The sequence below is a fragment of the Primulina eburnea genome, chromosome 7 (genome assembly GCF_022965805.1).
Source record: "Primulina eburnea isolate SZY01 chromosome 7, ASM2296580v1, whole genome shotgun sequence".
NCBI classification, from domain to species: domain Eukaryota; kingdom Viridiplantae; phylum Streptophyta; class Magnoliopsida; order Lamiales; family Gesneriaceae; genus Primulina; species Primulina eburnea.
Genome location: NC_133107.1, coordinates 1,275,432 through 1,297,876, shown reverse-complemented (window position 1 = coordinate 1,297,876; position 22,445 = coordinate 1,275,432). Strand labels below are relative to the sequence as shown.

General features: G+C 35.9%; 1 protein-coding gene across 2 annotated transcripts in view; it reads left to right on the top strand.

The window, feature by feature from the left end:
- The window catches only part of LOC140836402 (protein SWEETIE), a 34,900-nt gene that overhangs the window by 8,967 nt on the left and 3,488 nt on the right, over window positions 1-22,445 (top strand). Inside the window, exons 9-43 of one of the 2 annotated variants that reach the window (XM_073201888.1) lie at window positions 1,501-1,590; window positions 1,682-1,762; window positions 2,039-2,107; window positions 2,212-2,337; window positions 3,677-3,780; window positions 4,079-4,211; window positions 4,287-4,393; window positions 5,802-5,912; window positions 6,027-6,194; window positions 6,351-6,437; window positions 6,594-6,687; window positions 6,800-6,868; window positions 6,982-7,104; window positions 7,189-7,257; window positions 7,341-7,445; window positions 8,038-8,126; window positions 8,753-8,909; window positions 9,975-10,124; window positions 10,309-10,358; window positions 10,571-10,670; window positions 10,749-10,805; window positions 11,124-11,191; window positions 11,689-11,782; window positions 11,915-12,141; window positions 12,289-12,433; window positions 12,527-12,595; window positions 13,317-13,373; window positions 13,534-13,620; window positions 13,705-13,833; window positions 14,003-14,203; window positions 14,329-14,778; window positions 16,046-16,111; window positions 16,570-16,667; window positions 16,802-16,868; window positions 22,191-22,320. In XM_073201888.1, coding sequence (XP_073057989.1) covers window positions 1,501-1,590; window positions 1,682-1,762; window positions 2,039-2,107; window positions 2,212-2,337; window positions 3,677-3,780; window positions 4,079-4,211; window positions 4,287-4,393; window positions 5,802-5,912; window positions 6,027-6,194; window positions 6,351-6,437; window positions 6,594-6,687; window positions 6,800-6,868; window positions 6,982-7,104; window positions 7,189-7,257; window positions 7,341-7,445; window positions 8,038-8,126; window positions 8,753-8,909; window positions 9,975-10,124; window positions 10,309-10,358; window positions 10,571-10,670; window positions 10,749-10,805; window positions 11,124-11,191; window positions 11,689-11,782; window positions 11,915-12,141; window positions 12,289-12,433; window positions 12,527-12,595; window positions 13,317-13,373; window positions 13,534-13,620; window positions 13,705-13,833; window positions 14,003-14,203; window positions 14,329-14,778; window positions 16,046-16,111; window positions 16,570-16,667; window positions 16,802-16,868; window positions 22,191-22,320 — 4,027 coding nt within the window. Of the gene's footprint in view, window positions 1-1,500; window positions 1,591-1,681; window positions 1,763-2,038; window positions 2,108-2,211; window positions 2,338-3,676; window positions 3,781-4,078; window positions 4,212-4,286; window positions 4,394-5,801; window positions 5,913-6,026; window positions 6,195-6,350; window positions 6,438-6,593; window positions 6,688-6,799; window positions 6,869-6,981; window positions 7,105-7,188; window positions 7,258-7,340; window positions 7,446-8,037; window positions 8,127-8,752; window positions 8,910-9,974; window positions 10,125-10,308; window positions 10,359-10,570; window positions 10,671-10,748; window positions 10,806-11,123; window positions 11,192-11,688; window positions 11,783-11,914; window positions 12,142-12,288; window positions 12,434-12,526; window positions 12,596-13,316; window positions 13,374-13,533; window positions 13,621-13,704; window positions 13,834-14,002; window positions 14,204-14,328; window positions 14,779-16,045; window positions 16,112-16,569; window positions 16,668-16,771; window positions 16,869-22,190; window positions 22,321-22,445 lie in introns of both variants that reach the window. The other variant, XM_073201887.1, reaches the window with a different exon arrangement.

Here is a 22,445-nt window from a genome sequence, read left to right as displayed (position 1 = left end):
AAATTGTTAAAGCATTTTATTATAAACATACAACACCATAAAAGTTAATTACTGGACACTAAAATATTGTTCGGGTGCTACGATCTCCTCTATTGGTTTAAGTTTTAATTGTTTGAATTCCAGTGATAGGATTCAAGCTATGAGCTGATAGAAATCTGGGTTGCTTTTTCGATAATTTCTTACCTCTAAGTTATGGCATTTATTACTAATATATCAAGTAGAAAATGCACAAAGGTGATTCTCATATGTGGAAAGTCCTAGTTACTTTTGATTTGATCCAAAATCAATTGATCTGAATGAACCATGAGATGATATGTTGGGATTGAGTGAACAATATTCCAATTGTTTAGAATAGGAAGATTGAACACATGAGGGATATCATGTCTTGGATCATTCCCACTCACAAAGTGGTATTGTGTCGAGAAAAATTAAGACCGAGTAAGTCTGTTGTCAATTTAGTCGTACTTGGATTCAAGTACATGATTATACAATTTAGTTGCCACACTAAAATAAATTGAATTACAAAATGAATATAAAGATTACGTTGTGGTGATAACATTTATCAATAAACTTAGGAGTATAGGCGAAAGATGGTATGTGTACGATGGAAAATATATTGCGATGAAGTTGGATGAGATATAAATTAAAATGTAAACTACGGTAAAAAAGGATGTCAAAGAAATTCAATGATTTAGCACGAACTATTAAATAAGATTCAAGTGATTTTAAATATTATATTGGAACAATTTCATGCACAATTTAAGGCAAGAGATTCATATAGAAGGTTTAAATTTATATAAGGTTGATAAATACCAAACGTTAAAGATATTGACTGGGAAAAGAAACACTATTATGTAAAAGAAACACTATCATGTCTTATTAATATTATCAAGTTTCTTATATATATAAAAAAAAGTTTGTCTCATGGACTATGTGGTCTTATGAAATATGTCCATAAAGAACAATTTTTACGTTCTTCATAGATTCACATAGGAATAAACTTATATTTGGAAAAAAAGAGGCTACTTGTTCAAGCGCATAGAATTCGATCAGGTAGTGTGTGCCACAATTTATTTGAATTGTTCTCCATTTTCTTGTAAAGATAAGGCCAAAAAAACTCAGCGATTGATAGTGATTATTATCGTGGTAGAATAGCCTGTATGAGATATTCTTTCAAAGTTTTGATAAATTTGAGGTTATTGATTCATTGAAACTTGGGATAACTTTAGATGGTTTAAATGTTAGTGCCTACCAATATTTTCCCCATCCGATATGAACATGTAGGCAACTTTGTCTACTTGTTAACGTTTCAGAAACCTTACTTTTGTCAATCGCGCATTGCAGTCTACAGATTGAGTTGCATGTCTTGCTTAGCTCAAGCTTTGTTTATTGTATCACACATTTTAATTGGCATCTCTTTTTGGTGGATTATATTCCTATATCTCAATCCAGCAAACTCGTGATGATCAGGATCTTGATTTTTCTCTTGTTAATTTGAAGGCATGTGTACTGTATGTTCTGCGAATAGGTGTGACTGATCAAATGACTGAACCTACTCAGAGAGGCTTTTTGGTTTTTCTTGGCAAGCAGGTTTGTTATGTGAACCACACTATTGTATTATTTGTGGGATACTTATAATGTTGGTCTCATACTTGGAGACTGACCATGTTATATTCTGCAGCTTCAGTCACCTGATTTCACACCTTCCATGCGAGTCGCCACTTTAAGAACTCTTTCTTATGTTTTAAAAACATTGGGAGAGGTGATGTGCTTTTTTTTGGCTCTTTTTTTGTAGCTTCTCTATGATTGATTTTTTTAATTAATCTTGCATACTGATTTTTTTGGGCACCACATCTTTGTCTACTCCCTTCTCTTGCAATGACTTTGTGCTCCCTATTTAGCCGGTGCACCTTTTTTTTCTTTACAGTTGACTTTGAGCAATTTCTTTAAATTAAACAAGCTTAATATGTGTTTTTGACATAATGCTAATTATATTAGAGTTTTGCTAAGATAAATTCTTTAATATGTTGAACTGCAGGTTCCACTTGAGTTCAAGGAAGTTCTTGATGACACAGTTGTTGCAGCTCTTTCCCATTATTCCCCGCTGGTAAGCTTTTTTAGATGATTATTTTTCTTTGGTGCTCTCTGTACTTTCTCTTGATGTATCTAGTTCTTCAATCATGAATTCATGACAAACAAAGTTTTTTGTAGGTAAGAGTTGAAGCTGCCTTAACTCTTCGTGCTCTGGCTGAGGTTGATCCCTCCTGTGTTGGCGGCTTGATTTCTTATGCCATGACGATGCTTTGTGCAGCCAGAGAAAATGTTTCCTTTGAGAAGGTAAAATTTACCATCCCTGTGTTCACTATATGTTCTATGGCTTCTTGGAACATGCAACTTTCCTGCTGTCATTTTGGAATTCTCATCTGTTATTTCTGATAACGCAGTTCACTATTCCCACACCCAACTCATTTAGAATTGATGTTCTAACTTTTGTAAGTGAACTTGAATCATAAAGGGAGATGCAGTACAAACAGCTGCTATTAAAGATCGAGTGAGTAAATTTGATCCAAATAGGGAGTGAAATCACAATTAAAAATCAACACTAAAAGAGAGATGATATTATAGTTTTAACTGATATGAATATAAAGTGTTCTCAAGGCTGCACTGATGAAACTGAATTTGTACTAGATTGTGGTCAAGTTAATGAGGTCGCTGAATAGAAACATGGCCCAGTGCTCTCAATTGTGTTCATAAATACATGTTGGATGTCCTTTTACTTCATTTTTTTCACTTTTACTTCACCTCCTCACTTTGCCCTTTGTCTGGTGGATACTTTGAATTTGAATAGGTCATGCATGCCCTATAACTTCTTGGAATCGTAAATTCAATATTTTGGTACTCACGTTTGATATATTTGCTTACGGTATGATGGCACTGGAATAGAGAAGTTTTAATAAAAAGTGCTTCTAAAAGCTCTTTTCCTGAAGTTGGAAAATATGGTTTCTGAACTTCTGCTTCAACCTCTCGTTTAAAAAAAAAAAAAACTCATTTTCATTGCTTTATCCAAACATCAAAGCTGTTTTGTTTTTGAGACAAACTCTAAGAAAAAACAAGATTAAATAAGCGATTTATTTATTTTTGTATATGTTATGACTTGTGTATCCAAAACTGACCTTATACCGAGTTGATGTAGGGTTGTTAAGGAAGAAATGGAAAATTATTGATTGTAGCCTAGTTTACCATATTTGGTCAATAGACATTGAAGCCTCGACAATGTACTTTAGGGATGAGTTACCATCCATTGGAATGTGATATTATATTGCAACTTATTCAAGGAAAAGTAATTAAACATTATACTTTGACGAGATGTGATACACGTATTAATAAAGCACTATAGTTCATGTTAAAAGCTTAAGATTAATATTGATGGCATTGAACTAAATTTTCTTCATTTTGGAAGGACTGGACACTACTGCATGCTTTTTTAACCACCAATCTGTTATTTACATAAGAAATATTTGCACAAAGCTATTGAAGAAAACATGAAATGTGGAATTACTTTGCCTTTGTTCTATTTATTTTTTTTGGGCTCAAACTACCATTTTCCCCAGTTTGGTGGGGTCTGGTAATTGTGTTGGTCATGATGATGTACACAATGACCTCCAATAATTTCCAGGCATCTAATTTCAAAGAGGAGCTTGAGTCTCTACATGGGCAAGCTGCAGTTTTGGCTTCACTCGTGTCAATTTCTCGGAAGTTACATTTAGGATATCCAGCCAGGTTGAGTCTTGGTTCTTCACATGATTCTCCTCTCTTATGCTTTAATTACTTCCATTGTGCACCAAGGTGCTTTAAGACAGTGTAATGAATGTGTTGGCGTACTTTGTTACATTGTAACTTGCTTCCTTCGTCGTGATGTCCACTTCTAGAGTTCATTGGCTCATCTTTTCATCTTCTAAGTGGAAGTTGTATAAGTCTTCTAAGATGACGTCAACTTGAAAACACCAGACGAATCCATTCATAAATAACCGTTTTGCCTTTTACATCTCTTACTTGTTGTGGTATGTGGTTGATGTAGATTGCCCAGTTCTGTACTTGATGTTTGCAAGAAGCTGCTGATGGAATCCGGCCGGAACCCTGCAGCAGCTGCTGTTGAAAAAGAGGCTGGATGGACAATTCTGTCTTCACTCCTGTCATCAATGTCAATGGAGGTCAATGCTTGTTGATCTACTTTTGTAGTTATAAGTGGAAATTCTGTCTCAAAGGTTGTAGTTTGATGGTTGCAGGAGCTTCAAGACCAGGTTTTTGATATCCTTTCCTTATGGGCTCCAACATTTAGTCGGAATCCTAGACAACACATAAATCAATCCCAAGATCTCGCATCAGAAATATGGTGAGTTTAATGATGTATATTATTGCTTCATCTTTTACCTTGGGTATTCTCACCTCATGGTTTGAGATGCTTCAACATTGGATGTGTTGTCCATGAGGAAGCCTTTGGTGTGTAGCACTCAAGCAATCACAGAACTAGGTTGGGGCCTGAATCATTTATGCGATCAGAGAAACAGAATGGTTGACCTAATATTGTGTACCACTTAGGATGTGATAAAAAATTTATTCTCATATATTTTGTGCTATAACTACTGCAGTAACTTATGAGTAGAAGGTCCCGAACACTCTTGACTGTTTTTTCTGGTCTTTGTGTTTCTATAGAGTGAATGAATGGATTAAAAATATATGAAAACTATGTAATAATGGTGAAAATTTATGCAAGACTCTTAGAATTAAAATCTGATTCGTATATGAGGGCTGTGAGGTGGCTTTAGCACATTTTAATGGTAAACAATGGCCAGCAAGTAACTTTATCTAATACAAACTATACGGAAGTGAACTCTTGTCATTCACAATCTTTACTTTAGAGAGAGTATATAGTAAGATTCTGAAAATTGCGAAGCATGACATAGCATTAAGGTTAGGATTCAAGTTTTACAAGTTTAAGAGAGATATAATAAACTTGTGGACCACTAGTCCACTGATGTAATTTGTTCTTACATTATCATTAGTAAAATATCATTTCTTATATAAAAAAAAAAACTTTTTTAGTTTTTTACTATTATTTTAATTATATCAAGTCAATTAAAATATTAAAGTACACATAAGCATACATAATTTAAGAATAAATGAATAAATCGTAGAAATTATTTACTTTAAAAAGTAACTATTAAAGAATATTTCGATGGCTTTAATGGTTTTCGTTTAAAAAATTTATATTATCAAATATTTAAAATTTAGAATTTATCTTTTATCAACAAAATAATAAAGTTAATTTAAAAAAAATAAAAAATAAAAGTTAACTTACTTTTTTTAGAAGATAAGGCTTAATCATATTTTTTGCGCTTAATGTGGTTAAACTTTGGTTGACCGTTTTTCTCATTTTTTGCCTTAATCGAAGCTTTCTTCATTCTTCACACTTAATCCTCATATTTAGTCAAATAGTTTTGAGTTGTTTTTTGACTAGCATATTTTGAGCAGTATTTTAGTTCCATCTGGTACGTTGGCCTTTGGTAACATAGAATGCATCTGCATAACTTGATATCTTTAAACTCAAGATGTAGATTTAATTAGCATATAACTTGGAATATGTATTTCTTTCAATGTCCCTCATCACAGCTTATATTTCTATTGTGCTGTAGTCTTCGTTGTTCTGCAACTTTTTTCATCTCTACCTCAATTGTTAATTTTTACTTGTAAATATCTTTTATCATATCAATTTTGGTTATAGAGTAACTTTTCCTCTACAGCATGTGGTCTGCTGCCATGGATGCGCTCACTTCATTTATAAAATGTTTTCTTGCTTCTGACGCCATAAACAGAAGAATTTTACTCCAGCCAGTTCTTTTATATCTTAATCGGTATAATACTTCTGGAAAATTTTCATCTTTTTTTGGTATCCTATTAGCTATGATTTTCTTTGTCCCATCTAGGAACTTCTATTGACAATTTGATTTTTTGTTTGTATGGATTAGGGCATTGTCCTATATATCACAGGTAGTGGACAATGAACGACCTGGAACTAAACCTTTAATGAGCTTGTTTATCGTCCGGGTGTTGCTAACATATCAAGCCCTCTCAGATCCATCTTTATATAAAAGTGACCATGGTCATATCATTCAAATATGTACTACGCCCTTTAGGTAATTTCAATCGATTAATATCTATGCTCAGTTTCCCCTTTTTGCCTTGTCATGCTGGCATTTTGCTTCTTTTTATAAATTTGTTTGCTGCACAGATTTGATTGTTTCTTAAACTAATTTAATCTTATATGGTTTTTATATTGAATCATGAAACAGGGAAGCTTCTAAATGCGAGGAAAGCTCCTGTTTGATGATGTTGTTAGACAAGAGAGACGCATGGTTGGGCCCTTGGACTCCTGGAAGGTCTAATCTTCGCCCTCATACATTTTTTCTGAATTTATCTTTTGGACAGATGCTCCTACTCCATTCTAATCTCAGGATTCATACCATTTTTCTAAGACGTATGAAGTCTTTTTTCCAGCCCTCTTCATTTTGTACTTGCCATTTATGCTTTCGCAGGGATTGGTTTGAAGACGAGCTACGTTCATTTCTAGGAGGAAAAGACGGCGTATTGACTTGTGTATGGGAGAATGAGCTTCCTAGTTTTCCTCAGGTAAAAGTGCATTGCCAATTCATTGAGGATCTAATTCACGCCTAGGTTGATAACTCGTCAAATTTCATTTTTATTGACTCGCTGATTTGGTTACATGTAAATGATCATGAAGCCTGAGACTATAAGCAAGATGTTGGTGAATCAGATGCTCCTCTGTTTCGGAACTATGTTTGCTTTTCAGGTAAGTTAAATTATTGAGAGTTTAATTCGTTGTGAGTTTTGTGTTTGAATTCATGTGTGCCAGTCTAGTTAGAAAGGGCTGATTGTTGTGTTTATTTTTTGGAATTCTCACAGGATAGTAACGGGATGCTCAAATTTATTGGCATGATGGATCAATGCTTGAAAGCTGGGAAAAAACAAATTTGGCACACGGCCAGTATTACCAATATATGTGTTGGGTTGCTAGCTGGGCTGAAGGTTATATAGCAATATGATAACCATTATTACAACCCATTTTTTTACATTATAACACTTCGTATGTGGACTATGCTTGTCTTCCAGACATTGCTTGCTCTACGTCCTGAACCCTTGGGAATGGAGATACTAAGTGCAGCTCAGGCTATTTTTCAGGTTATGCTGCTTCTTTTAGTGTAAAATTTTCAGATATTTGATCCCTCTTTTTTTGGTGGAAATTAACCCAATAATCGTGACAGAGTATTCTAGCTGAAGGTGATATTTGTGCATCACAACGTAGAGCGTCAGCAGAAGGGCTTGGCTTGTTAGCAAGGCTAGGAAATGATATATTCACTGCCAGATTGGTGAGTTAAATTCGATTGGTTCGCATGTGTAGTAGTTTCACATAGTAATGTGGTTGTTGATTCCTCTTTCATCTTTTTCCGGATGGTACTTCTAATTCTTGTAAAGATGTTATATTTACGTTTTTTGGCAAGTATTATGGAGACTTTACAATAATTTATCAATGCCCAAGTCATAATGTCAAATTTGTATCTCAGTTATTCGATGGTATTTCTTTACTGCCCTTTTTTTAGTTTCATTTGAGAATTTATTCACCATTAGTAGTTGTCTGTACAGTTGGATCTGATTTAATGTCTATTTGGTAGCTGCTGATTTGATGCTTATGAAGCAGTCGCTCCACATACAATCTGGACTAGATTTTAAAGTTCATTCTTGCCTCCTGAATCTGCCGTTTCCTTACAGACCTCTCTTTCTTCTATTACTTCTTATAGATGCAATCTGGACATTCCAAATTTATTGTTTTACCATGTCTCTTCTTACTCATTCCCACTCCTGATATTTTCTTTTAGCCTTCCCCTTACTCTTTTCTGCCATGGTCTTTCATATTTCTCATGGAGCATCTATGTCATGATTTTTACTAGATTTTGTGAACAGACGAAACTACTTCTTGGTGATGTAACCAGCGTTGAAGATTCCAACTATACCGGATCAATTTCTCTAGCTCTTGGCTGCATTCATCGCAGGTAACTATGAAAATTTTGATGAAGATATACCCGCATTTGCTTGTGTGAACAGGGTCTGTGCCTCTTACCGACTTACCCTGAAGTAGTTAGAGATTTAGAAAGTCTAAAAGTTTCTTGGTTTTTGCCTAAGCTGGCCTTGCTTCCGGGCCCAGAAGAATGGATTACCACCATACACACTTATATCATACCTTGGGTTAAAACCTAACCTGGTTCTCAAGTCCTTATCATTGAATGTTCAGTTTACTTCAATATCATCCGCACAAATATTATGAAACTCAAACATCAAAGTGCTCACATTCGTTGTAAATATATGGGTCAAATTCTTGACAAAGTTTCTTTTGATCTCAAACTTAGAAGTTAACATATTAAAGTTGCGTAGTCAAGGAACTAGAAACAGTGAAACAGAGGGATTGCTGTAAACAATAGTTGACCTGTTCAACTTTAATTTAGACGTCCTGCCATATCCTTAACCAAGGTATATGTCATTTTCTTCGGAATTGTAATTGGTAAGTGATAGTGGTCAATGTGTATCTCTTGTTTGTTCTGCTTTAGCAACTTCTGTAATAAATAGTCTTCTACTCGGTCAAAAATAATAGATAATATCCTTTTATCATTATTGTTTGCAGTGCAGGAGGCATGGCCTTGTCGAGTTTAGTCCCAACCACCGTGAATGTTGTCTCTTCACTTGCCAAAAGTCCAATATCTAGTCTACAGATATGGTCCTTGCACGCACTTATTTTGACCATTGAAGCTGCTGGTTTGTCTTACGTAACACACGTACAGGTATATATGAGCATGGAGACCTTCCTTCTTATACATATTTTTTAGTTTGTATTTTTTATATTTATGCTGCTGTAATTTGACCAAAAACAAGAAATTATTCAAATAGATTATGAAATCTCCTAATGATTGAATCAAATAGCGGTGGTTGGAAAGAAATAACAGAATATTCGAAGATGTGTCGGAGTCCGTCGAACAAGTTTGGGAGAAAATAAAATTCAGAGTCGCATCTTGGACGACAAATTTGCCAGAGTACAATCATTTATGTATTTCAGATTTAGTTAGGGACTGGAAATTTGTATGGTCGTGACAATTGTGTGATGATGTCATAGCTTTGTGATATAGGAACGTCTTCTTGTAACATTGTTGCGGATTACTCATCCGCGTATATGGTGTAACCTCTAAATATTCTAATAATATTAGTTTTCTATAAATAATTTTTTTTTTAAATGTTTCATTTTTGGGACAAACAGTTTGCAGCTTCCTTCGGGTTTAAACTCATCTTCTCGAGGTGTTAAGTAATCCATTCGACCAATGGTTGCAAGTTTTATTACTGAAAGTGATTTTTCCATATAAATATCTTCAACACAGTAAATATTTTTACTTCAGGCATATTGTATGACTGACCTGAATAAAGCATTCCATATAGGTTTTGGAATTTGGTGGTTTTTGATTGGGCAGTTGGTGTCAACTGTGTAAGCTTTTAAATGGGATATAAGCAAGCCAAATCCACTATTGTTTTTAATGAATATCATAAATATTGGCATTTGATAAACGGTGTTTGCTTCTCATACCTTTCATGATTTTTTCATTGATTTAGTAAATATATGAGGAATGGGCATATGAATGCAGACTCTTCTTGATAGTGTCGTATTTACTTCTGGTGTGATGTTCTATGTTCTTGAGCTACTGTTTGGGTACATAGCGTTCTGCTTTGGAATCCTACACTTTGAACTGTTAAGCATGACTGCTGATTTTGTGTTGAAGCTATCTTTAGGATGCGAAACAATTGGGTTTGAATTTGAGTCACATTCATCAGATTTTTATATTTGTGTTTTATTATTGCAGACAACACTTGGCCTTGCTATGGAGATCCTCCTGTCAGAGGAGAGTGGTTTAGTTGACCTGCAGCAGGCTGTGGGCAGCCTCATAAATGCTATTGTTGCTGTTATAGGTCCTGAACTTTCCCCCGATAGCATTTTCTTCTCGCGCTGTAAGGTTTGTTTTTTCATATTCCTAAGATGTGAAATTTGACTTTTGAGTGATTACTTTGAAAATTATTGACTGCCTTTTTGGTATATTCTCTATACCTTTTAAGATATGTATTTATTCTATTCGGACGTGTCCTTCCACTTTGTCTATTGGATTACTAAGTTTCACCTAAATGATGTTTTTTGCATAGTCGGCCATTGCAGAGATCAGCTCCTGCCAAGAAACGGCAACACTTCTCGAGTATGTCTACATAACTATTTATTTACTATCGTGTTTGTTTTTAAAAAAGAAAAATGATTTAATCTACTTTATAGTTTATTGGCAGTGGATCTGAACATTATGGCTTTTCTGTGTCATGTTCTATCACTTGGAGTTGATTGAGCTGTGAACTATCTGTGCTGAATCTTAACTGACCAGTTGTTTATTTCCACCTTTTCTTCTCATCTGGACAGGAGTGTACGTTTTACACAACAGCTTGTTCTTTTTGCACCACAGGCAGTTTCTGTGCATTGCCATGTGCAAACTCTCCTCCCAACTCTGATCTCTCGACAAGTAATAGTCATTTATTGCTCCTTCAAAGGGTTTGATTGATTCATATACTGCTTCTAAAAGACTTTGTCATTGTGGCAGCCAACTCTTAGACATCTAGCTTTGTCCACTCTGCGACACCTCATTGAAAAAGACCCGGTTAGTAGCAGATACTATTTTTTATGACCATCTTTGTTACATTTTTTATTGAAGCAGTGGAAAGATGCACACTTCTCCCCCCTTGCTTTTTCGAAACTTCATTCTTGTAGTATCATTGAAACGATTTTGAAAGGACATTAACAAAATAACATATCTACATACTGATAGCTACCAAATTTTGCGAAGTTAATTATATGGATACACTTTCTTGGCCCACAAAAGCTGTTTGTTGAAATAAAGAATATGATGTGAGGCTTAAATGATGTTTTCCAAGGTTTGAATACAATTTAGTAGCATATGCCGATGACCATGTTACAGATTTCCATCATCGATGAACAAATAGAAGAAACCTTGTTTCACATGCTGGATGAGGAGACTAATACCGAGTAAGTTTTATCAAGCATCGTGTATAATATTGATTAATATTTGGTGCACATTATTGGGCACTGAAGCGTTCATTTTTCATGCCTTTGGCTATCGTTCCTTTTATAGAAATGAGGTTATAATGTTTTTCCTTTGTATAGTTCCGTGAATATCTTTGATGATTTATTTGGCTTTATCAAGGCACCTCTATCCTTGCATTGTTTTTTGTTGTTGTTGAGGATGGGATGCTTCTTCTGATATATGGATGGGAATCCCTTGATGCTTATTAATGAAACATGTATTTAAGAAAGTAAATTGAAATTGCTGAGCACTGAATAAGAACAGTGTCCATTTTACTCTTGTAATTGGAATGTGAATATTAACTTTTTCTTGGCCCAATTGAAACTATAGCCATCCAGAGATGTGTACCTAGGCTTTCTGAGTTTTATGGTTCTGTTTAATTGTCACACACTGTCACTATCATAATTTAGAAATATTTCTCACTATTACATTTTCACAGGATTGGTCAGTTAGCGCGCACCACTATTATGAGACTGCTTTATGCTTCATGCCCTTCAAGATCATCCCAGTGGCTGTCGATATGCCGCAACATGGTTAGTTTCACCTACTAGAATACTGATATTGCAATTCGTTTGTGTGATAGCAAATGGATGCCTGACACAACCAACTAGATAAAAATCTTTAAAATTATGTGATGAAACCATATTTTTATCAAATTCATTTAGATTCTTTCTACATCATCGAGACGTAATGCAACAAGCACTAGCAACAATTTGGTGAATTCTTCGATTGTGCTGGATGGTGAGAAAAGCTTGAATTTTGGCGAAGATGATGAGAACATGGTCTCTACCTCCAAAAATTCGCCAATTCCAAGTTACGTTGTGGAATACACCGGTCTTAACTTTAATAGAGATAAGCACCTCAGATATCGAACAAGAGTTTTTGCTGCTGAGTATGTGACCCAGCCTTTTATATAATTGATTAAGCTATTTTCTTTCATCTTAGTCACTGAATGTTCTTACACAGCAGCCTTTTATTCTTTGTGATAATGTAACGTCCTTTGACTGATATACCATCACTTAAACATGCTTGGAATTAGGTGCCTGAATCATCTTCCGCATGCAGTTGGTGAAAATCCTGCTCACTTTGACCTGTTATTGGCAAGACAGCAAACTGCTAAAGGACCACTTTCCAGAGACTGGCTGGTTCTTCAATTGCAAGAGCTCATTTCTCTTGCTTACCAGGTGATGGATGTAAAACCATTGCATACCTGTGCTTAAAATTTCTGGATATTAAAGTGCTTAGATTGTTGATATTCACCGCATCAATTTTTACAGATAAGCACCATTCAGTTTGAAAAAATGCAGCCAATTGGTGTGTCACTTCTATGCACGGTCATGGACAAGGTTATTCTTTAGAAGCCTCTATCGTATTTTGGACTTTCTGATATGAGATGGTTAATTAAAACTAGGCACATTACACTTCATGCTGCATTTTATGTTTCTTACCTCTATATGCACATTATTCATTTTACTATGCAAGATTTTTTAAGCTTTTAATGTTTGAATCTTCGAGGAGACTGATTTAGTTGGAGAAAAAAACTGGCTTTATTTTGACTAAAAAGTGTGGATATTTATTAATGTTACAATTATTTGCACCCTGTAGCTCTGGGCACGATATTTATGCTTCTTCACTTAATTGCATAGTTGGCTGTGGATTGGGAGTTTGGCAACCCAGTGGCACCAGTTATTTTGATATTCCACTGCTAAATGTCTCCAAATGGAGGCCAAATGGTTGCACACTTGTTTCTGATATGAATGTCATCCAAATGCTTCTCAAAATCAAGTAAACGATACATTGCTTGTTTGCAAGTTTAAAATCCTGATGTCTTGGTTGGCATTCTCCCCCTTTCTGCTTAAATGTCATACTCCTATTTTCATTGCTAAGGGTAATTTAAGTAAATTTAAAACAACTTTGACCAAGTTCATACCCCTTTTGATTATTAGTCATGCTCCTATTTTCATAGTTAACGATGGCTCTTTCTAAATTCAGAATTATATCAGCCAAGTTTATGCTGCATTTCAACAATGATTATCATGGAATTAATTTGTTTTTGTGGGTTATTAGTTTGCAGCATCTCTGGACCCTGATCTTCCAGACCACGTCCTTCTGGAACAATATCAGGTTTAACTTTTCTTTTCCATGCAAAATTTTCCCCATAAATCTCAATTTTGTAATTATGACATAGTCTTCCCAGATATTTTTTCTTTGAGTCGCTGTGGTTATTCCACTGCACAATATACATCTTTGTTAGTGGTTGACTGATTAAAATCAAATCACCCAGGCCCAATTGGTATCTGCAGTCCGAAGTGCATTGGACTCATTGTCAGGCCCAATCCTACTTGAAGCCGGGCTTCAGCTAGCAACGAAGGTGTAAATGCAGCAATATTTTTTCTTTCGTTTACTGAAGTGAATTCACATTTATTGATTACATGCTGTGGCATGTAATGTCCAGATGCTTACAAGTGGGATTATTAGTCGAGATCAAGTTGCCGTCAAGAGAATATTTTCATTGATTGCACGTCCTTTGGATGACTTTAATGGCCTTTACTATCCCTCCTATGCCGAATGGGTCTCATGCAAGGTATACTTGTATAAATCTCGATAGCTCTGTCTTTGTGAGAGTTGACTATTAAAATATCCATGGCTTCGTGCCACAGATTTTGCATCAACTTTGAAGCAAATCTTTAATGATTAAACGTGAAGGTGCCTCTGCTAGATGCTCATTTTTTTTCTTTTTCAATAAATTTCAGATCAAAATAAGGCTGCTGACGGTTCACGCATCTCTCAAATGCTATATGTTTGCTTTCTTAAGGAAACAGGGTGATGAAATTCCCGATGAATATCTAGCACTACTTCCATTATTTTCAAAGAGTTCTAGCATTCTAGGGACATATTGGCTCTCTCTCTTGAACGACTACTGCTTTGTTCGCTTCCATCTACATTTGGAAAGTGTAAGCTTGGTATTTGGAGACTTTCCTTCTTTCCTTATTCAGCCTGCTTCACTGGAAGAAAGTCTGCAGGAAAAAAATTATAACCCTTGTTATTGAATTTTCTGTCCTTGTTTCTGTGACGACAGTGGAAACCATTCCTTGATGGGATTCAAACACCAGTTGTTTTAAATGAGTTACAACCATGCTTAGAAGAAGCATGGCCAGTGATTCTTCAAGCACTGGTGTTGGATGCAGTACCTGTGAATTCAAATGTGAACCGATCTGCAGCGAGTGAAAAATCAAAGGATATTCCAATTTCCAGATACAGCATGGTTGAGCTGAGAAAAGATGAATTTGATTTTCTGTGGGGTTTTTTACTTATGATTTTATTTCAGGAGCAAGATGTTACCCTTAATAATTATATAATACCAGTATATTGCGTCACATCCTTCAAAAATGACATCCCACTTGATGGTTCAAATTCTCAACGCTCAAAACTATATGACATATTCTTCCCCGTTTTTCAATTCATGATCACCGAAAGATTTTTCACAGCGGGATTTCTCACCATGGATGCTTGTAAAGAATTATTAGAGGTATGCATAGATGCCAGATTTCTATTTTACACCAGCTGACATTTAAATCTACAATGTGCTATAGCTGTAGTATGAATATGGGATCGAGCGAATTACCGATAATTATAACTTGGATAACGGTATAACTCAAATATTTTATATCGTGGAGCAGCCCAAGCACCATGTTTAAACCGCTCTCCTTGATGGAGCAATTGTCGCTCCCCATTTCCTTCTCAATAATTATACCAACTTACGACTAATAGGAATCAAGTATGCGACACTTTAATACCAACAATAATATTGAACATTTTCCGCTTTATCAAAAGTTAAGTCTTTTAATCTGTATTGTAGTCTAAGCTAAAAAGTTAAGTCTTTTTAAACCGTACTATGGTCTAAATGTCATGTTTCAAACACTTTCTTAACATCGACAATTAACCATTCTCAACAATGTCTCTCCTAATAATTACACTATCTTGCAAGTTATGAGAATCGGACATGTAGATCTTGTCTGTATCACATATTGTAGGATCAATTGCTTACCATTTTAAAATGATAATGATAACTTAAATATTTTAAATCATACAGCAGACCAAATATTATGTTATGATTGTTTTCCTAGCAGGGACAAATGTTGTTCCCCAACAATCACCTTCCTAATAATTGCACCAACGTGAGAATGAAATGCGTGACCTTGACTATAATACCAATCAATCTTGTGCTTGCCCTGCATTAAAAAAATTGTAGTTATGGATAACTGTACAACTAACCTTGTAACAACCCAAACGTCAAGATTTGATCGTCCTGAGCAAGAGCAATTTGTCGCCCCCAAACATTAGGTATTCCCAATTGAATAAGAATTCTCTCTTGTTTAGATTTTTTCCATTACTTTCAGGTGGGCTAGTGTACATATGTTCAAAAACAATTGCATCCTTGGTTGTTTCTAGTTTTTGCATTCAGGGGTTCCCAGTCTTATTTTCGGATAGAGAGGACAATTGCATGATGCAACCAATGCCAAGTTTATCTTAGAAAGACTTATTTCTACTTTTTAATATTTTCTGCGCAGATTGTTGCATATTGTTATACATATAAAGAGTGCCACGCCTTTGTCTGATTTTGGTTTTTCTGCACCTTATGGTTTATGCAGAGTTTCTGCATCACAAAAACAGAAACATAGGGTGGACTGTTTTCTGTTATATTAGAACCTGGTTATTTTGTCGCTTCTTATATTATCTTGGAAGGCTGTCCATGTAAAAACTTTTATTCATCTGTAAGTGTGATATGGATGCAGGTCTTTTTGTACTTAATTTTCAGGGAAGATGCATGGGATAGTCTTGGATTTTCTATCTTTCTACAGGTGATGATTGGATTTTGTTTGTTTTAATATTTATTATTTTGGTCAATTAACCCAGCTCGCACGAAAGATGCATACTACTCCTAAAAAATGAACACAGAATATAAATTTTACCATTTATCAGTCAATGTCAACAAAGTGGGGAGAATACCTATTATTTTGTTATTTGAGCACAATCTCAAGTAGGCTCATCTTTTCTTGCCATTAGGGAGAAGCTAGTGCTGATTCTCATGCCTTGAGCTTGAGTATGTAGAATTTTATGTATGTGGTCACAAGTGCTTATGCACATTAGTCAATCTCTTTTTCCTTCAAATTGATACTTTTCTAGAATGTTTAACAGCTTATTGTGAGAACAAACAGGAGGTAGCTGGATACTTTAGAACATGTTATCGTTGCAGTGGTGGGACTTTTGGTAGCTCCTTCTGATTTTAATCCCTCGTTTCTTTGACTGGCCTTAGCAGGTCATTCAGAAATGCCCGAAAGATTTTCTTGAAGAAGAGAACTTTGCATATTTGACATCAGAACTCTGTTTGACTTCTTTGTTCAAGATTTTACTTAGGTACCTGAATCTTGTATTTCTTTTCCTGGAGATGCTATATAGGAATCGATGCTATATAGAAGATTCAATGTCTGATAAAAAATCTGATTTTACTTTAATTTCAGTAATGATACTAATTCCTGTTATTCATCAAGCTGGGAGACCATTATTTCTGTCCCGCTTATCACAGCTTCCACGCTATTGGAACGCGCTGAACCTCAGGTATGTTAAATCATTTATGCTGGTTCATGACAAGTACCTCGTAGACAGTCTTTGAGTAAATATTTTGTGTCGAGTAGTTAGAATTTGATAGGCTCAATTTTGAACTAGGATTCTATATTATTGGTATGGTACGACTTTTTTGATCTATATAAAGTGTATTAATTCATTATTTTAAAGAATAAGAAATAATAGAATTATTTTTCTTTATATTGTCTGTCATATTGTTCTATGTGGTATCTGAGCATCTAGGTTAAAATCGGGCATGAATTTCAAAGCAGCCATGGTCGACGCTGGTTCTAGTAGTTAAGGCGCCAGTTTAAGCAGTGACGGTGGAACCCAATCGCATGTCACGCCCCCAGATTCTTCCTTTCAAATAATGATTCACCAATTGAATGAGAATAATTACTTGGAGTGGGCACAATCAGCCCGGCTTGTTATTGATGGAAAAGAAAAGCTAGATTTTGTGAACGGCGAAGTGAAAGTCCTGGGTTCGACTGATCCGAGATATAAGCAGTGGCAATCCGAGAATTCATTGGTCACGATATTGTTGATCAACTCGATGGAGCCAGCAATCGGGGAACCATTCATGTTCTTACCCACGACTCGTGAGGTTTGGGAGTCTGTCCGAGAAAACTACACCGATTCTGAAAATAATCTCAACTGTACGAGCTAAATACTCGGGTGTGGCAGATGCAACGAGTAACAATGATGTCACAACTTACTATAACAAGTTGATAGTTCTAATTGGACCTCCTCGATGCAGATGAGTGGGAGAGTAGCAAGGACTGTACCTGCTACAAGGCAAAACTAGACCGACATAGGATGTTTGTCTTTCTTGTGGGATTAAACAAGGATCTGGATGAGGTTCGAGGACGTGTACTTGGGCGAAAACCTCTGACTAGCCTTCGGGAGGTGTTTTCCGAGTTCCGGCATGAAGAAACTCGACGCCAAGTCATGCTGGAACATTCTGAACACACCATGGAGTCTGAAGGTTCAGCCTTTGTGAGTCGAGATAAGGGTTCTGATGGGAGACCATTTTGCGAGAAGTGCAAAAAGACATGGCACACTATAGAAACATGCTGGAGAATACATGGGAAACCAGCCCATCTTAAGAAAAAATTTGGCACCACCAGATCAAATACCGATGGTTGAGCTTTTCAAGTAGGTGGTGAAGATTCTGGAGTGCCCTCACCCTCCTTAGCTTCCCTTCACAAAGGATCGGTTAGAGCAGCTATTCCAATTGTTTGATTCTAGACGTGATAAATCCAAGCCCTCGTGTTCTTTGGCCCAGACATGTATTTATCCTTGTGCAAATATCGCAAATTCGATAACTAACAGTGTCTGGATTCTAGATTCCGGAGTAACAGATCATATGACAGGTTCATTGCAATTTTTCTCCTCATATATCCCGTGTAGGGAAACCAAGAATTTAAAATCGCTCATGGCTTGCAGGGAAATGAACTGTTGTTATTTCCCCTTCTTTAACTCTTACCAATGTGTTAACTGTTACACGTTATCGTATAATCTCTTGTCAATCAATTAACTCACCATTAATCTTACGCGTCGAGTCATATTTTTGTCCTCTCATTGTGAATTTCAGTATTTGGCCTCGGGGATGATGATTGGCAATGCTAAACAAGATGGTAGACTTTAATTTCTTACTGCGGAATCCTTCCTTGGCAGACGTGATCCAGACGAGTGTCTCAATTTTGTTTCCTATTCAAGTGTGGATTATATTTTATTATGGCATGGTCGGTTAGGTCATCCGAACTTTATTTATTTGAAAAAAGTGTTTCCAAGTTGTTTATCAATAAAAATCCTTTTACTTTGCATTGTGAATATTGTGAGTTACCCAAACAAAATCATCGGGCTTCTTTTTCATGTCAACCTTTAAAAAGTCCACGCGATTTACAATGATTCATAGTGATGTTTGGGGCTCATGTAAAGTAAAAACAATTATTAATAAACGGTAATTTGTGTCTTTCATTGATGATCATGCAAGTCTGACTTGAGTTTTCCTTTTGAAAGATAAGTCTGATGCATGGGTCACATTTCAAATTTTTTTCCTAATGATTCAAACTCAATTCCACACTAGGATAAAAAAAATTTGGAATGATAATGGGCGGGAATATTTTAACAACATATTTGGCAAGGTTTTTCAAGAGCAAGAGCTCATTCACCAAAGCTCTTGTCTCCATACACCTCAACAAAATGGTGTGGCTGAACGAAAAAACAGACATCTCCTTGAAGTTACTCGAGCAAATAGTTTTCAACTAAAGTGCCTAATATCTTTGGGGAGAAGCAGTTCTAACAGTCACCTATTTGATAAATAGACCACCATCTAAGATTTTGAATTGTCAATCCCCTGTGAATATTTTCTAAAACATTTCCCCATTACACGCCTTCTGACTAAAATCCTTCTGAAAATATTTGGCAGTCTAGCATTTGTTCATAACTTTGATCCTGGTATCTCGAAACTGGACCCAAAGACACGAAAATGTATCTTTGTTGGGTATCTTGCAAACCAATGGGGTACAAGTGTGTTGACCCTTATCAATTTTTTTTTATCTTCATGGATGTAACATTCGTTGAAAAACGATGAGACTCAAGATCACATTATGTTGCACTGCACGTTCACGACGAAAATATGGACACAAATTATGCAACACCTGGGATTCGAATGGGTTTTTCCAAGAAGATCGCAAGACATGCTTATCACCGAGCCGGGATTCCTCAAGGGCAAGAGTCTGACAAACTTTTGGTACTTAGTTGTGCATTGCACTTTTTGGTCTATTTGGATGGAACGCAACAGCAGAATATTCAGGGATGAGGAAAAAACGTGGGAAGATTTATGGGACAATATCAAATTCAGGGTGGCTACTTGGACAATAATCATTCCCCAGTTTCAGCATATCACATTATCTGAGTTAGCTAGGGATTGGAAGTTCTTGTTAGTTTAATTTCCTAGCATTTGATGTATGTGGATTGCTCAGATTGTGGATTACTCATCCACTGTAATTGTAACAATCTTTATTAATTAATAAAATATAAATAGTTTCTGATAAAAAAAAAAACATTCGTTGAAGGTAAGTCTTTCTACACGCCTCATCTTCAGGGGGAATCTAGAGTTAGTGAAGATGACCACTTAACCGAGTCTGATTTTAATGTAGAACTAGGAAACTATGAAATTTCAAATTTTAATCAATCTGAGATAACAATGGAGACATGTGAGAAACATTTTAAAGGATTGATTTATATAGGGAAGAAGGGTGCAAGAAAGAGGGAGACCCAGTTATTCAACAATGCCATGAGTCAACTTGTGGACTAGATCTTGAAACTTAGAATGATGCCTCGACCACTCTTGAAAACAACATTGATCTTCCCATTGCCCTGAGAAAACATACTCGATTATGCACAAAACACCCAATCTCAAACTCCGTCTCTTATAAAAAAAACATCTTCCTATTGTTCGATTGTCTCTCAGTTAGATGCCATAGGTATTCCTAAGAATGTACGAGAAGCTCTAGAGATCCCTGAATGGAGAGAGACGATTTATGAGGAGATGAGAGCTCTAGAAAAAACTCTACCTTGGAGAAGACTGACCTACCAAGTGAGAAATCTGTTATCGGGTGTAAGTTTGTATTTTCCCCAAATACAATTCTGATGGATCCCTGGAACGGTATAAAGCACGGTTGGTTGCCAAAGGCTTCACCCAAACATATGGAGTTCACTACACAGAAACTCTCTCCAATGGCAAACTCAATACAGTTCGAGTTATTCTCTATGTTGTTGCTACTCTTGATTGGCCACTAAATCAGCTAGATGTGAAGAACACCTTTCTGAATGGTGATCTATAAGAGGAAGTGCATATGGAACCACCACCTGGATTTACTTATAAGTTTAAACCAAAGGTGTGAGCTGAAGAAATCACTTTATGGACTGAAACAGTCTCCCAGAGCATGCTTTGAAAGGTTCACAAAGTTTGTGAGAAGCCAAGGCCATTGTCAAGGGCAATTGGATAATACTCTCTTCACAAAAAAGTCCAATAGTGGAAAGATTTTAGTGTTAATTGTCTGTGTTATTATTGACAGATGATGATATAGAAGAGACAAACATGTTAAAGAAAAGTTTGGCAAGAGAGTTTGAAATGAAAGACCTGGGGCACTTGAAGTATATCCTTGGAATGAAGGTAGCAAGGTCAACAAAAAGAATCATGGTGTTCGAAAGAAAATATATTCTTGATCTCCTAAAGGAGACATGGATGAGTGGATGCAAACCATCGGATACTCCTATAGAAGCCAATAAAAAGCTACGAGATATCAACAGTGGCGCTGCAGTGGATACCGGAAAATATCAAAGATTGGTCGGGAGATTGATTTATTTGTCGCACACACGCCAGGACATTGCCTTCACAGTAAGTATGGTGAGCCAATTTATGCACTCGCCGTGTGGAGAACACCTTGATGTTGTATATCGAATTCTACAATATCTAAAGAGAACTCCAGGGAAGGGATTGCTCTTTGAAAAACTGATAAACGAGAAGTTGAAGTATATACAGATGTCGATTGGGCAGGATCAGTCACTGATCAAGATCAACATCTGGTTATTGCACATTTTTATGGGACAACTTTGTAACATAAAGAAGCAAAAAACAAGGAGTAGTTGCAAGAATTAGCGCAGAGGCGGAATTCAGATCTATGGTAGAAGGAGTGTGTAAAGTATTGTGGCTTAAATGAGTCATGGAGGATCTAAAAATGATTCTGAAGTTTCCCATCAAGTTGTACAGTAACAACAAAGCAACCATTAACATTGTTCACAATCCAGTTCCTCATGAGAGAACAAAGCATATCGAAATTGAAAATCATTGCATAAAAGAGAAACTTGAAGAAGGAGTTATTTGTATTCCATTTGTTCCAAGCCTATTACAAGTTGCGGATATCCTGACTAAGGGCTTATCCAAACAAATCTTTGAAGAACAAGCGAGCAAGTTGGGGATGATGATATCTTCGCACCAACTTGAGGGGAGTGTCGAGTAGTTGGGGTTTGATAGGCTCATTTTTTAACTAGGATCCTATATTATCGGTATGAAGAATATTTCCCAGATTTAGTGGGATTTGATTTTACTCATTTGATCTATATAACGTGTGCTAATCCATGACTTTAAAGAATAAACAATAAGATAATTATTTTTCCTTATATCGTCTGTCATATTGTTCTATATTTTGTTATTTAATGTCGATGCATTGGATTATATCATCTCATGCAGTGCTTGAATTCAGAACTCCTTTGATTACTAGCATTATAAATTGTTTGTTTGTGCAGATGCGGTTAAAACTATTGTTGCCTTTTCTCTTGATTGGTTTCAAGTGCATTGGAGAAGCATCAAATGAATTATACCTTGCAAGAATATTTGACTTTGTCAAGTTTATCATTTCTTTACCAAAGGGACATGGTGAGTTTGTAGGAGTAGACTTCACAAGCACCAATGCATCCTATTGTATTTCCAGCTTGTTAACGAGATGTTATAGGGGTGTGTGTGTGTGTGTGGGTGTGTGTGTGTATATGTATATGCATATA